We start from the raw sequence: 15,674 nt of genomic DNA on the forward strand, positions 1-15,674 counted from the left end.
ATTAATTTTTCTTTATCCTGTATTTTCCCTAGTGTTCAGTACTAGCAATTCCTAACAAAAGGGTTTTATGAGACAAGCCAGAATAATAGTTCAAAATCTGGGAGGGTTTTGCTTCAGATCCAAGTTTTTCAAATTCATTAAACAATAATGTCAAGTATTGCTGTGAAAGTAATCATAAATATCAAAGATATCTTAAATGATACTGTCTAATGTCGTTAATTTACTGTGCAATATACAGCTCTTCATCAGAGACTCGTTCCCCATATGTACTATATGTGTTATTGCTGTTTCCCCGAACAGAAGACTCTTTTTCACTGCAGTAGGCATGCTGCTAAGAATTTCACTGCTCAAGTTTTGCAAAAACAGGTTGTAGGACACTAGAGGTCAGTAATTTACAAGATAAACCATCCATCACATCAGTGGCTTCATGTAATGCTGCAATAAGCAACCAGAGTGCTCAACCCTGATAACATAAAACACGCGGGTTTTAAAATTCTTAAATATCTTTACATCTCCAAATATTTGACTAATAATTAGCAGCTTTTCTTTGGAATCAGACAGATGGATTTGAAAAATACTCTATATACTGTGCTTTGGTGGACTACAATGGTCTGTCCTTAGAAAGTATGATTTCATCACTTTTATGCCCCTTGGGATATGGCACTCTTTCTCAGACAACATGAAGACAAACATAGCAAAAATATTCATCAGATGCATTCACATGCAATGTAGCCACACAGCAAGCTGATGTATATCAGAAACAGAATATAGAATGTATACAAATTACATAACTACGGACAGGGATATTGGAATGTTCTTTATCATAATCATAAATGTAGCAGAAAAAAAAAACAAAACGGCAGCAAACATTCAAGTCTTCCAACATCACAGTGACAGAAAAATCACTCAGAACCAGCAGTTCCCTAACAAAAGCAACTCTCTGCCAGGTAAAATTCCTGATGGTATTCTAACCCATGGAAAATAAGCAGAGATGTAATGCTACAACTTGTACCTGGGACATGATGAGCTGGCAGTAAACTCTGCTCTGGCATTTTGGAAGCTGCTGTTCTTTCTTTGCCACTACTGTTCTCTGTGTGTGTTATAGGAAGTCCTAAAAACTTGGCATGGGTATGCATATGTATGCATGCTAGATCTCAAGTGACCTGCTGTTGTCATTGACCTAATGTCGGCCCAGTCCATTCCTGAAGGAGGACAGGGGTAATAAGAGGGCAGCAGTTTCCTTGTCTCCTCTTTGATATCAGGCTGTGAATTCTCCATATTAGGGAAATTATGCACAGCCACAATTTGCAAACCTCATCACTGCACAATATGTAACAAGAAATCCTCTTCCTATTCCTATCCATCCATAAAATGGGGTAGGTAGGACTGCCTATTCAGAATCATTAATAAAATACCTTGGAATCTCAAAATTAATGTGTTGCAAAATTCCAAATTATTATTACTCACATACAGATTACACACTAATTATAGCAGTTTAAGTCACTTCAGCTTTAAAAAGATTTTTTATTTGATACAAGCCATCCTTCGCCTGCTAAAAAACACCATATTCAACTGAGAAAGAATAAAAAGCAAAGAGAATTCTTCATCCTTTTAGGTCTTACCTCAGAAATAAAAGCACCAAGACTTTTCACGTGTTTTAGCTGCGGGGTGTCAGGTACAAATATGCACTTGCCTTTAGATTTTTTAAACTCTTCTTTATAGTGTATCTACAAAGAGGAGGAAAAAAAAAAAGTTTAATTGTTCTTTAAAACCCCAGAAAAATAAACAATAGCTATTTTTATTTATTTTTTATTAGTAGTATTACTTGATTTATGAATACTATGCTGGGTGGCTTGCAAATACCTCAGGCTAGATCAAACTAAGCCATAAAGGGAAACACCCAGTTCTCACACACAGTACCAGAGTTATGTCAAAGCCACAGAACTCTTTAATAATGAAGATGAAAAAGATTTTTCTTTACATCTACAGCACATTTCACCAGTGTTGCAGATGTTCTAGCATCTCTAAAGAAAGGAGACCCAAATAAGTGATGTCCTTGAGCCTTGATCTCGGAGATAAAATTATTAAACTAACTTCTAAATCAGACCTACCAAGCACAAAATCTGTGTAACAATCAAATGCCCCTTTATGAACCCAAGAGTTACATGAATACATTCAGGCCACTGCCAACTCATTTCCTACAAAGCACTCCAACACTCATGACAAGTAATAACAGAATTTCTTTGAGACCAAACAAATTCTGAATTGAACCATTTTTTAAAGCTCATATGCACAAAGTAAACCATTTTTGAAGCAGAACACTAGAACATATTTTACAGGAAGGAAAAAAAAGTGAGCTTTTGGGTTTGGTTTTTTTTTTAACAACCAACCTTTTTCTTACTATGGGGCCAACAATATGGGGAGGTATAATAATCACATGACCATTGATAGAGTCAGTTACTGTTTCTATTAGTGAGACTGCAAGAAGGATAAAATCTATGGACACAGTGAATGTGTAGGGACTTTATTATGCAAGAACTGCATGAAGAAAGATAGTGAATTACAATGAGATGGACTAAATAAATTTCTAAAATAGACACTTTACATGGATAGCCTTCAACGTTTTTAGTGACATTTCTTTCTTTGTAAATAGAATAATTTAGCTCAATGCAAATTGAATTATTTAGTATTAAGCTTTCATGGTTATTATCTGCTCTAACCTCATTTTCACATTCTGCACAACAGCAGCTTGCATTTATGCACTTTAGACTTGCTGACAAGCACTGACAGAAGCAATACAATCTGCATTTGAGCATTACAGAAATATGCAGTCTTAATTTCCTCTTTCTCTGAATCCTTAATGGATATCACAAGTTCTAGTCTATGCTCCTCTAGAGGGACTTGGAAAATTCATGCAAACTATGGCAGCCTATATAGAATCAGCTCCTGTATTTTCTGATGCAAACTTTTTGTCCACCACAGAATGGATTAGACAATGCCAAATTCACCTCGAAAGGTTGACTACATAATCCTTACACAGGAAATAATTTTGGTTGCTATTGAGCCTATCCACATTTGGTCTACTGGTGGAATCTACATCTCATCACCAAATTATACTATCTGCTTTTGTGGATTACAGTCTATTCTAAATAAAAACTGCTTGGTGAAGAATGGACATAAAATTACTGTGTGTCGTGATTTTACACAGGGGTCCACAAATCAAATGGTTTGTATAACCTGTATGTGACACCACACTCCTAGGTAAACACAGAGCAATACACAAAAAGGGCAGTTTTATGATAAACATGAGCAGGCACTTATTGTTCATCCTGCATACACTTGCAAGTGTATGTAAGTATGTGCACATGAACAGCTTAAAAAAAAAGGTTTTGTAGATTTATGTTCATTCATGGCTGACAAGGGACATGGGAAATATACACAGCTGACTTTCTACTGGTTAGTTCTGCTGGTGTTGCCAGTAGAAACTGCCATAAAGCTGAGACTCTAGTAGAGGAAATGGAGGGTCTTGCTGCTCACAACTTAGATAAATCACCCATAGATATCCGAGAGCTGACTGTAATTACATCCATTTTAATTACAGAGCAATAATTACATTCAAAAATCAAACATAAAAGCTTCCTAAGGCATCCCTTAAATGGGGGAGGGGAAACAGGACACAACTAAAACAAATAATCAAGCTATTCTGCTGTAGAAGTCATGCATTCAAAATAACCAAAAGCAGTAAAGGACTAATGCTACCTCCTTACGCCTTTATTATTCACATTTATTATAGTAACCCACAGAGGCCACAAAACGCATGTAGTCTCAAATGAGCAATTTAGAGAAAAACAAAATGGGTGGTCAAACTCTGATCCAACACATTACATTCTGCTATAGAAGTGTACGCATCACTTGGAATCAGAAAGATGGAAGATGAAATAGAACCTTCCTACCCAAACTGTTCAATGACTCTATGATTCTGTGAGTATAATGAAGTCATGATATCTGCCCTTAAAAAGCATATTTATTGTAAATGACATAAGCAAGAGGCTTAAGGGATTTGCTATGACTAAACATAACCAATGGTTCAAAGGAATAGGCAGAAAAGCTAATATTCCTCTTCCTAGTTTGGGATTACATATTCAAACGTCTAAAATACTGAATAGGAAATTTTGCCTGCAAGTGACTTTCCCTTCACCACAAAATACACTGTTTAGGTTGAGTAGATCTGGTAAGCCTTGCGAAAAAAATAAATAATAGGAAAAATTTGTAAATGATGGCCTGAGGCTGCTACTGCTCTTTTGCTATATTTTTGAAGTCCAATAGCTCACTCAAGGCCCAATTTTTAATAGCTACCTCCTGAACCTTTTCTTCTTCCTGACTCATCATAAAACTACTCTGACTGGCAGCGCAGCTATCCAGTAAAAGTGAATTAAAATCCCTAGACAACCATCAAAACAGTAAGCTTCAAATTGCATTTTTTTATCAACTTTATAAACCGAGGACATCAAACCTTTGGCTGAAGCTTCTTGGCTCAGCAAGAAAATTCATCTTGCCCATGGCATTATTCATGGGGGAACACAGGAGAAGGCTGTGGGCTAAAGGAAAGGCTCTGATGGTAACAGCTTAATCCAAGCCACCAGTTCTCCTTTGTGTGCAGAGGCACATGCTATTGTAACTTTAATATGAATACATTTGAAAAACTGTTCTTAATATCTTAACATCTATGATATAACCATGTCAACAGTCACCATGCCAAGATACATTCAAGAACTGCATTTCTCAAAGACCCACCTAAGTTTACAAAAGCCACCAAAAGGTCTGAACCTTTGTATCCAACTCTTACGCTACACCAAAAGGGAACTTTTTCCCATTAAGAAATCCCTTTCCAACGCTACATTTATAATCTCTCATAAGAGTAAGAGCTGTGTCAGATCACAGACCCATATAATACCAAATGCTCTTCCTGTGGCCACAGAAACCTAGAGAAAAGCATGAGAAACAGGGCAAGCATATGATATTACCACCCCACAGCATTTTACTAGTCTGCAGCAATTTAGACCTCAAAGTCCTCCTCTGTCAGAGGCTGTGACTAGTAATGAGTTCAGAGGAGCAGCTCCACCCTGAATGAGGTGGTCACAACCCTACTGGTATGAGTCTAAGGTCACTCTGTTTCTACTCTTCACTCTAGGTCTCTTTGGCTCTTGCTTTATAACAAAGAGACAAGCTGAAGCAAAGCTGGACTCCATACAATGATGATTAAATGACAAGTTGTACTACTTCTTGATGTAGAGGAAAAGAAGCACCTGTACCATACATTATCAAAATTCAGCAGTATCTTCAGAAGGCAGAGTGTCTGCCTTCCTACCGGAAAAGATTACAATAGATTGGTCGATGATCATTTTACTCATACAGTAACTCCTCTCTATGCTTATAACTATTCACAACATCACACCATACCATCAAAACAAAAGAGATGAAAATATACCAAAATATAAGCAATACAAGCAAATGAACAGGATCAATTTCAATATGGAAGAGAAAAGGCCTGGAAAGGAAGGTAATTCATAAATCAAACACATACGACAGTTTTGTAAACATCTGTGGAATGAAATTTCTTAACGGAGGGAGATTAAATGAAATGGCTTTAGGGAGAAACAATCCAGGGCGTATCACAGCCACAGAACAAACATCTGCCAACCTCAAACTAAAACGGGGATTTCCTCAAGAACCAGAGCACATAAACACTTCACAACTTCCCCTACGTATAGTTCAAGGCTGGCAGTTAGGCGTGCACTAAGGGCTGCTGTCGTAACACTTTTTAAAACCACACTGCCAAATTAAAGTCAGCCTGCAAAGAATACAGGGCAAATGTAATGCAACCCCAGTATCTCAGTCTATGAGCACTCCTGGCACTGCATTCTGATGGAGGAGCTGTGCTGACAGCTCCACTGGCAGAAAACAACAATCACCCAGTCTTGTGGTCGGCAAGGACACAGGCTGCTGTCCCAAGGTCACCTTTGGGCCAAACTGGAAGCCCCATAAAACCACTGTACACATAAAATGCACAGATGTACACCAACAATACATCCACAGTGGTTTGTGCAAAGGTTCATGTGAAAAATGAGGAATACATAGAGTTCTGAATGCTAATGAGTGAAAAGTCAAAGGCAAGAATACAAACTCCTTGCAGTTTATTGGCCTCCTCAATAAAGTGTGAAGGGTGAGGAACTTATCCCCCAGCACAAACAACTTCACTGGTCATAAGAAATTCCAATTATAACAAGAATTCTGTGAATCAAAATTCTCTCCCTACACATATATGCATTCCATTCAAGCCAATGAAGAAACTCCTACTGATTGCAGCAGAGGCTCAGTAAGGCCCCAGACCTGGACACCATTTTTAAACAGTCTTTTCTTTGAAATTAAATTGTTCTAGACCATTACATACTACTACTCCTTTGAAAGCATTAATGATGCTTTGCCATTATGCTTTATAATTCTCAAGGAAAATCTAACACACTCGCAGGCTAAATGGATCACAAGTTTTCAGCAAAAGCCCAGATCCCTGAATTATTATAGGCTACAGAAACCTGCTTGACTTAGTTATTCACCTTAGCTCTCTGCAGAAAATCAGAGAAAATACCACTTAATTTATCACTTAATTAAGAGCCACAGCCAGCAGGACTCCTAATGGGTACACAGCACAGTAATAATTTGTTTTCAATTAAAGAAAATATTTCTCCAGTATTTTTCAAGAAGTTTTTTGCCTTTGAAGACAGCAACCATGTTTAGAAACAAGTTGCATTGAAGTAATAAATGTATTTTGGGTTAAGGATATATTCAAGTTTTAGCATTCTATACGCAAATTAAAGTATTACCAGACAGTGCAAGGACAAAGACTGTCAAGTCACACTTTCAAGCCAGCAGTATAACACCTACACATCCCAGGTACCATATTTTCTGAGTTGCCTATTTTTTTCTGATACACAACACCTAATAATTTATACCTTAAGTGTAGATTTTGTAGGTTCTATTGAAAAATCAACATACCCTTTCACCTTCAACAATAATATCCCAAATCTAAATATCATATTATAACAACAGATTTTTCAGTTCCTTTAGAAGAACACTTGTTCCTCAGTATTGTCTCCTCTGCTGCCAGCCACCATCCTCACAGGAGAAATAACACTCTTTATTGCCATTTACATGAAGGGACAAAGTTACTCTTCAGTCACACTTTCCCAGAGAGACACAGAAATAGACTTCCACAAGGGTAAATCTGATGCTGTTATATTAAAGCAATTGAATCTGCTCCAATTTAAAATGTCTTGGATCCGGTCTATATAATGTCTATATCTGATCGACAGTTTTAAAAATCTATAGTAACTAAGTCGAGAATTTGCTAGCTCAATAATTTTAAAGATATTCTAAAATTTCAGTGGGTTCTTCCTGTAAGTGCAAATCAACAATAAAATGCTAAGCAGTTGTGAGTATCTGTCACCACAAACCAATAGATAACACTCAAAATGCATCTGTTTTATTTTTATCGTCCCTCCTTGCAGCTATGTATACTGGCACCCAGTTCTGTTCTAACCAATCAAACGTCATAGAAATAGGCTATAACCAGAAAAAAACATTGCATTTTCCTGATGAAACGAGCCAAGGTGTTCTCATGGGAGACACCCTCCACAGGAGACCCACTTTTTTGACCACTTTTTTTCCTAGTACTTACACTTCATACCATCCAAGTGCTCTGAAAAGTTCATCCTTCCAGAGCTGATTGTTTAAGATACCAGAATAGGCTGTGCTTTTCTATTATTTTGTGTGCTTTTATATTTTGAGCCTTGGATGGGCACATGTTGCACTGCACACATCTAAAAAAAAATTATGTATCACAAATATAAACCCACTTGAAAAGAGAAATGCAAACAGTCACTGTCACTTACATCACTGATTATTTGACTGCATTTTAGGGCCAGTTCCATATTTTTGTCCTCAATAACAGGCTTGAGGAAGACCTGCAAGAGAAAGGTAATCATTCCAGTTTTATTGTCCTAGAAGGGCAACAATTGAAGGAACTAAGTACTTTCCAAAGCTATTGGGATTTAACTCACCTTTTCTTCTTCTTCCCCATCCCCATTTTCATCCTCCCTGAGATCCTGAATGACAGATACTCGCATTTTAATACTCTGTAGAAAACAACAATGAAAATTCCAAAAAGGTTCAGCGCTGCAGGAAACAGCTCAGACCCTACAGCACAGCCGCAATCAATGCTTAATTTGGGTCACCCACCTAACTCTACCAAGGCTCCCTCCTTATTTAGGCAGCACTTGACAGTCTTATCTGAGCAATTCAGTGTGAGTGAACTGAAAGGAATTGCAGATGGCCTTGCTAGCTATCAGAGCTAATGCTTTCTTACAGATAAAATATAATTAAATGACCTATCTCAGTCAACTATTTTTAAAATGACTATGAACACAATTAAAATACAGTGGTGAAGTTAATTCATAATGTAATTTAGTAAAATTAATAGGCTTAAAGCATTGACTCTAAGCTTATGGGAAAACTGATTCAAAGCATCAATGACCCCAAAACCACTTATCATAAAACTTTAGTTTGTTTGGGGTTTTTTTATTTAAAAAGCACACTATTCTCATTTTCGAGTAGATGTAACTGCTAGTATATTTTTCAAGAAACACTCATTTTCCACAAAGCTTATAAAATTCCTTAAATACTTTCCATATTATGTCAGCTGTGGGTTAAAACTGCATACATAGATACAAACATGTCTGTACATTTATAAGTATACATGGCCATGTATTTAAACAAACACGCATGTTCCTTCACTGCTAAAAATCATCATGGTCTGTAGACTCAAAACCAACCTTTTTCAGTATGAAGTCACTGATTCCAGTTCCAAAGAAACTGAAAGACATCCTTGTGTCGATATAAGATACAAGAGAGCTTTGCAATTAGGCAAAGATATAAGGACTGTGCTCTCCTAAAACACCTGTTTTTTAAGTACTTGTGCCCAAACACAATGTCCTTAGAGCTCATTTAAAAGCACACATTTCCTTAGGAAAGAGAAAGATTCAAAGAAGAGGAAAAATATAGCATTTGACTTAACTAAGGTCTGAAAATTTAAAAAAATTCTTAAGATCACAGGTACAAAATGCTTTCAGTCTATAATAAAAAAGAGACAGGATTCTTTATACACTAATAGTGCAGAAAGCATCATGATTTTCCATTCTGCTATTTCAAATATAAGCTCCTAAAGTTCAGATTTTGATTTGCATTGCTGAAGTTGAGGTTGACCCTTAGAAACCTGGTTTGTACAGGTGAAAATTACCTGTGATTTATGCCGACTACTTGATACATTTAGATTTGTAAAATGGGTTCTCACAGTAATGGGTAATTTTGGAAGATTATGGCCACAGCAAATGTATTCCTAAACAATTGATCATGTATGATTTTAAGGACCGCATGTTAAGGAGACAGAGTACTTAAAAAGTGCCAGACAGAAATACAGCACCAAGGCTTCATTTGAGGATTTTTGTGGTAATATTGCAAAAACTATATTCTTCCAGCACAGTTAATTTCCCTTTCCATCCCACATTTAATACATCTTTTTAAGTGGGGACATTGAAAAATATTTAAAAGAGTAGAGAATACGCTTACATTATATCTGGTAGGTTTTCAGCAGCTGGACATACCAAAATTTATATATTAATTGTGGTTTTCCCGCAATGGTTTCTGCATAATAAAGATCTGCTTTCTCTTCAGAATGGTTACTTTTGGTCAGCCCTGAAGCGGTCAGGCAGTTGGATTAGACGATCATTATAGGGCCCTTCCAACTGAATTGTCTATTCTATTTTGGTTTGTTATCTTTAACTGCATTGATGAATTCATTTTTTTCCTGGTTTTGCATGATCTGGATCAGGCACAACTGAGTGTTCAAATATGCTATATCCCATGTAACTTCCGAAAAAACAAGGATTTCAAAACAGCTTTTGTAACTCATCATATTAAAGAAAAATATATAATACTATGCATAAAGAGAATAAGGGAAAAAATATCACAATATCACTAAGTATACACCAGGTATTCAAAATGGCACTTTTCACATAACAGATGCAGTAAGAGACTATATGACACACAAACCTGCCCCCCTTTTTTTCACCCTCAAGACACTGAATACTGTCAGATAACATGCAGTGTGCAATAAAGCAAGCCTGAAAATTAAATATATCCAGATGCAATTCAGGGAAGAATTTGTTACAACCATTTAAGAGTTGCATGGTTTAGAAGAGCATTATGATTCTATTACCAGCCTGCAGGTCAAGAACAAGCTTAGGTTACTTCCATGACAGGCAATAAATAACCTAGGATCAGCAGGCATGTTTCACATTGTAAATGTTTATATATGTTTACAAATATCTTTAAAACTATTCTAAAAATAGTAAATCTAATCTGAATAAAGACAGAGTTAAAATGCTGAGTTTTACATCTTCCAAAAAATTATTAGTTACTTTGTATTAAGGATTACTTTTCACCTGCAAAACCTGCACTTTTACTGAAACCCCCTAACCGACACTTGGAACCATTTTCCACTGTGTATAATGGAATAACCACAGTCATTTGTTTTGGCCTGAAATAGAACAGATTAAATAAAATCCAATTGCACAGAATTCTAAGAAAACAGTAATGGAGTGCTAAGCTGTGTATACACAATATTTGTATAGCACATGGAAAAATTTATTATTTATAATTTATTATTGCATTATGGATATCTAACTATGCACACAAAGGGGAGAAATCTGTTCTTCAGGGAAGTATGCGGTATGAACTCATTAAAATTTTGTGAGGAAATGCTGCATAGCCTCACATTTCGGCTTCCAGCCACTCTGCCTGGATATTTCACATCTCAGTTCAAATTTAACTCTAAAACGAGGACTTGAAGAAGCTACAACAAAACTGAAACAACTGCACGTTGTCTAGATTGTTCACAGAAGCACAGTATTTGCAGAACACAACTTTCACAGTATATGAACTTACAGACAAAAAAAGACAAGCCTTGTAGAAGCAAACTATATGGTTTGTCCTATAAAAGAAGACAGCTGAGTACCCCAATACTTACAGACATCATTCAATTGTGTCAATGTACCATTTTTTGGCACAGCACATTACTCAACTACTTGGTCTAAATGCATATCTGCTGAGGAGGCATAAGTGGTAAAAACATGGGGTATAAAGAAGCCTAAGCCCCCATGAGTACAAGTTGGCTCAGCATGCAAATGGTTCAGGCACACAGTTGTACAGCTTTCCTGCTTTGATCACACACAGCTGTGTCCACATCTGTCCAAAGCCCCACTATCTCCTTGTCCCTTTATCAATCTTTTAAGAAATACATTTGGGAGATGTTAGCCCAGAAAGTTAAAAGGCTTCATCTCATTTTGGCCCTGATATACGTAGCAATTTAGCAGTGATGCTTAGTTCTGCTCTGAACAAACAATAACACTGACTTTTATGGCAAAATTTCTGAAAGCCTTCTAAGATCCGCAATATCCACATGTATTGCTCAGCTGAAAGAAATTTATCACTTCACAGAACAGTAGAAACTGTGCTTATCCTAGAAAAGGTAAAAGAAACATCACAATCTCAAAACTATTAAATTGTAGAGTTTGTTATTGGGTAGTTGAGCATAGGTTGCAAGCTAAGGACTGAGGTATTTCAGCTGGCAAATCTGTACACATTACAGTGAGAGGTATTATGAATATACTCCTTTTGATTCTGAACTGAAAACCTATGAAGATTAGAGTTAGAGTTTTAGTGCTTTAACTATCCTGCTTCCAACGAGTTAAAAATTAACCCATAGACATCCCAGAAATGAAGGTATTATTTTCTGTTCTCAGTGGAGAGACACACATCACTAAGTACAAATAATTCAACATGACACAGCTGGTGGTCTCTTTTCAAAGAGCACACAAAGTGTTTGTAAGCACTGAGATTCAATTACTTCTCATTACTAGAAATATTCATCTATCAGACTGGAAGTTACTAGCACAAGGAAGTTCATAGTTAAGTTATCAGTACCACAATCAACAAACAGAAAGAAAGCAAGGGATCCCAGCCTGCCAATTTTAACCTCCCCTGAACATGAAATACCAATTAATGTCAACAAAGGAAATTCAAGAGATGGTTCTATTTAGAGAAAAAGCTTGTATCTGTCAGATCATTAGCAGCGCATTTATCAACAACACTTCAAAACCTCCAAATATCTCATGGTTCTACGCTAAGATTTCATTCAATGAAGTTATTTTGTGTAAGGTTTTGGTAAAGCAGAGAGTGGCAGTGGTATTTTTAAACATGAATACAATAGGGTTTCTGAATCCCAGAAAATGAATTTTCAGTGCTTAATAAATACATAAATATAGACACTTTTTGCAAACACATACTCATAGAGGCTTTGTCTAGTCCAACTGGATCTTGATGACAGAGCATTGAAGATGTCGGTATGGTACAGCTAATTTCACGTAATAATACCCAATCTAATCTAGTTACCAGAAGTAGTGTAGCCATGCCACCATGACATTGTCTAAGTTAATAAACTCCCACATATCTAATTATCCTAAGAAATGAACCCATTCAGAAGTAGGAGTATTTATCAGAGCACATGAGTGTGCCACATGGATGCAACCTTAGCTGTGGTCAACAACAATACATTGAAGTAAAGCAGTCTAAAGCTTTTTCACACATTAATGTATTCAGGAGAATAAACAAAAACAAACAAACAAAAAAAACCTCGTATTTCTTTTTCTGACAATATTCATATTTGCCTACTACATTTGCACAATAGTTTCTAACCTTCACAGATGGTATTCCCTAAATGGCATAATGAGATTACGCAGTTTCACCAATTTTTTTTTTTTTCAAAACTTTTTCATTTGACAAGGATTTAAATTCTCAGCCATGGAGGCATTTGGTGTTTCCATACACACCCCAGTATTTCCAGTGTAACCAGGAACCTAAAAAACCCTATTGTTCCTAAAGTTCTCTTCACAAGTTGATGAACCAGCAGCTGAGATGCCATGTTTGCTGCATTACAACTGTTTTGTCCACTCTACTGTGGCATTTCCCTATCCTGCCAAGTGTAATAAAGCTCCTTTCTCTTTCCTCAAGTGGTCAACTAGAGCTAAAAGCCCTGGTGCATAGCAGCTGAGGCTCTCCATCATTCCCCACCTCTTACTAAGCCATTACAACAATGCATAATCAAGATACTTACTCAATGCCTACAAAACTGGAGCCCTCATGCCAGACCTGTACATTAGTAGTCAAGAGACCTGCTAGTCCCTTGTAGCTGGTGAAGAGCAGTACACATCCAAGCTATCCCTCTGCCCTGCAACTTGTGGCTTAGATTTCGTAAGGCTGTTCTACAGAAGATGGCTCAAAAATTAAATTACCAGATGACAGGGTTACTGTGTAAGTTATCCATAAAAGCAAAATTGCATTAGTCAAAAAAAGGATTCATGAGGGACATTACAGCTTTTATCTTAGGACTCCTCAAATGCAGAAAATTTTAGATAATATATCAAAGTTTTCCATTCACAAATTTTAATTTTCTCCAAAACTAAATCTTATGGAAGAAAGAGCCAGGACAATATAATAAGAATTTGGAAGTTTTATCCTGCTATAAATCACAGCTAAAATTATCAATGATTGTAGGTGAAAGGTATGAAGCCAGTAATAAACAACTTTCTGTTTTCCTCTATAAATCCTAAAAAGCTAGATACTCTCTCTTTTCAGTGACTATATATTCATATACAGTTCACTGTAATCTGAAATAATAGATATATTTGGTTTATATACAGACTTGGTGCACATTTTCTTAGCCATTAGACTGCACATGTTTACATGCCAGTAATTTTTGTGGCATTAATTTGAATTCAGGTGCCTGAACTGACAATCTCCTGGAGCAGGAAGAGAAAATTGGACCTTTCCTATAAATTTGATTTCGGTCATAATTACATCTACCAGTGTATAACTTCAGTTATTTAATAAATGCATTTTTCTAGAAACTAAAAACACAGTGGTTTATTTTACTTGTATTTAATTGATTTTTTTCTCTTCATATTTCTGCACTTCTTGTGTTTTGATAGACCTGATACTGAACTTCAGTCATACTCTCTCTGGAGGAAACAATACCATAAGTAACACACACCTTTAAAAAAACTTTTACAACTTCACTATTCTGGAACATTTCATGTTGCTACCAAGTCTCAAATAACTTAAATTTGCTTCAAATTGCTACAGAAAGGTAATGTTAAATCAAAAACCAAGTTCTGCAGTTGACAGTTACTTAAAATCATAGCTTTCAAATTTTAGAATAATCTTCATAAAACAGCCCAAAAGATGAAACCAAACAGACCAGGACAAAAAAAAAAGAGAAATTTAATTAGCAAATTTGAAGTTACAGAAGTCACTTGTTCAGTGACTAAAAATTTATTCAAGTAACCTCATTTTTTTCATCAAGACAAATAACTGATTGTCAAGATAAATAACTGCTCTTGAAATCATAAATAATTTATGGAGAAGGCATATTTTTAACTATCCCCAGACACAAAAAGACAAAATAAACACATAATTATGTAAAACATACTCTTGTGCTTGAAATTACTGATTCTTAAATAGTTCCCATTTGAGAAAAAAAATGGCAGTCGTAAGATTTAAACAAGAAAACAAGTTAGACATACTTTGTGTCCAGGTTTAAATCTCGATTGCCACAGTCAAGCTTCTTTCTTAGCCTACCATTCCGTGTATGACAGGTTAACACAGCAATATACAAGAGCCGTACTATTAATATTAAGTGTATCTGATACACTAATGTCTATCAAATTTATTTGAATACACTAGTGTATAGTACTAGTGCATTCAAATATAATTAATATATATATTACAAAAATAAAAATATATTAAATATGTGGCTTAATATAAAATACATTAACTTTATAAATTATTATAAGGTATATATTTTTATATAAAATGCACATTCAGAAAATGCCTATAATTTTCAAGACAGAGAGTTTATAATGACTGCTAGATAGCTCATTCTTTTCCCAAAAGCTGTTGTGTCTACTTGAATAGAGTAAATATTATTTTTGAAGTGCTTATAATAGGCTACAATGGATTTGGAAATACAACTGTTAATAACCCTGTATTGAAAAGAACCCTGTAACAAAGAACCATATACTAAGGGCTCTCTGGACAGCCTAATCCTGTAATTGAGTTCGTGGTTGTAATTCAGGAAACCAACTTACAAGTCCTTAAGCATTGACAACACTGTTGAAGAAAATACACTAAAAATACAATAGCTAGCAATAAGTCGTCACAGGGATGTTAGATCCTTATGTACACTCTGTTTAACACAAGTTTCCATGACAACAGTGACAAGATGATAAAAACATCTTCTTCCATCATCTACTGAAAAATACATTTCTGCTTATATCATTGATGAAGTGGCAAGAACCTAATTTAGAAATGTTGACCTGCATTTAGTAACATATTTTTATATTCAAAGAAACGCACATAATATTTTTAAAGGCTGCAATTGAATATCTGAAACAGATTAAAATGATTAATGATCTGATTTTTTTTTAGTCTTTTAAAACAAGATA

General features: G+C 35.7%; 1 protein-coding gene across 6 annotated transcripts in view; it reads right to left on the bottom strand.

The window, feature by feature from the left end:
* The window catches only part of NEBL (nebulette), a 247,158-nt gene that overhangs the window by 81,599 nt on the left and 149,885 nt on the right, over positions 1 to 15,674 (bottom strand). For 2 of the 6 annotated variants that reach the window (XM_057432779.1, XM_057432777.1), the window contains exons 1-4: positions 8,889 to 8,945; positions 8,118 to 8,162; positions 7,950 to 8,021; positions 1,623 to 1,727 (exon numbers count right to left, since the gene is read on the bottom strand). The exons of 2 other annotated variants lie outside the window; for them this stretch is intronic. In XM_057432779.1, coding sequence (XP_057288762.1) covers positions 1,623 to 1,727; positions 7,950 to 8,021; positions 8,118 to 8,162; positions 8,889 to 8,939 — 273 coding nt within the window. In that variant the 5' untranslated portion in view covers positions 8,940 to 8,945. Of the gene's footprint in view, positions 1 to 1,622; positions 1,728 to 7,949; positions 8,022 to 8,117; positions 8,255 to 8,888; positions 8,946 to 15,674 lie in introns of those variants that run through there. 2 more of the 6 variants (XM_057432782.1, XM_057432778.1) reach the window with 1 other exon arrangement.

This window comes from Pezoporus wallicus, unplaced genomic scaffold, assembly GCF_028554395.1.
Source record: "Pezoporus wallicus isolate ANWC-B61680 ecotype Strahan unplaced genomic scaffold, APGP_CSIRO_Pwel_v1 scaffold_2584, whole genome shotgun sequence".
Lineage (NCBI taxonomy): Eukaryota > Metazoa > Chordata > Aves > Psittaciformes > Psittacidae > Pezoporus > Pezoporus wallicus.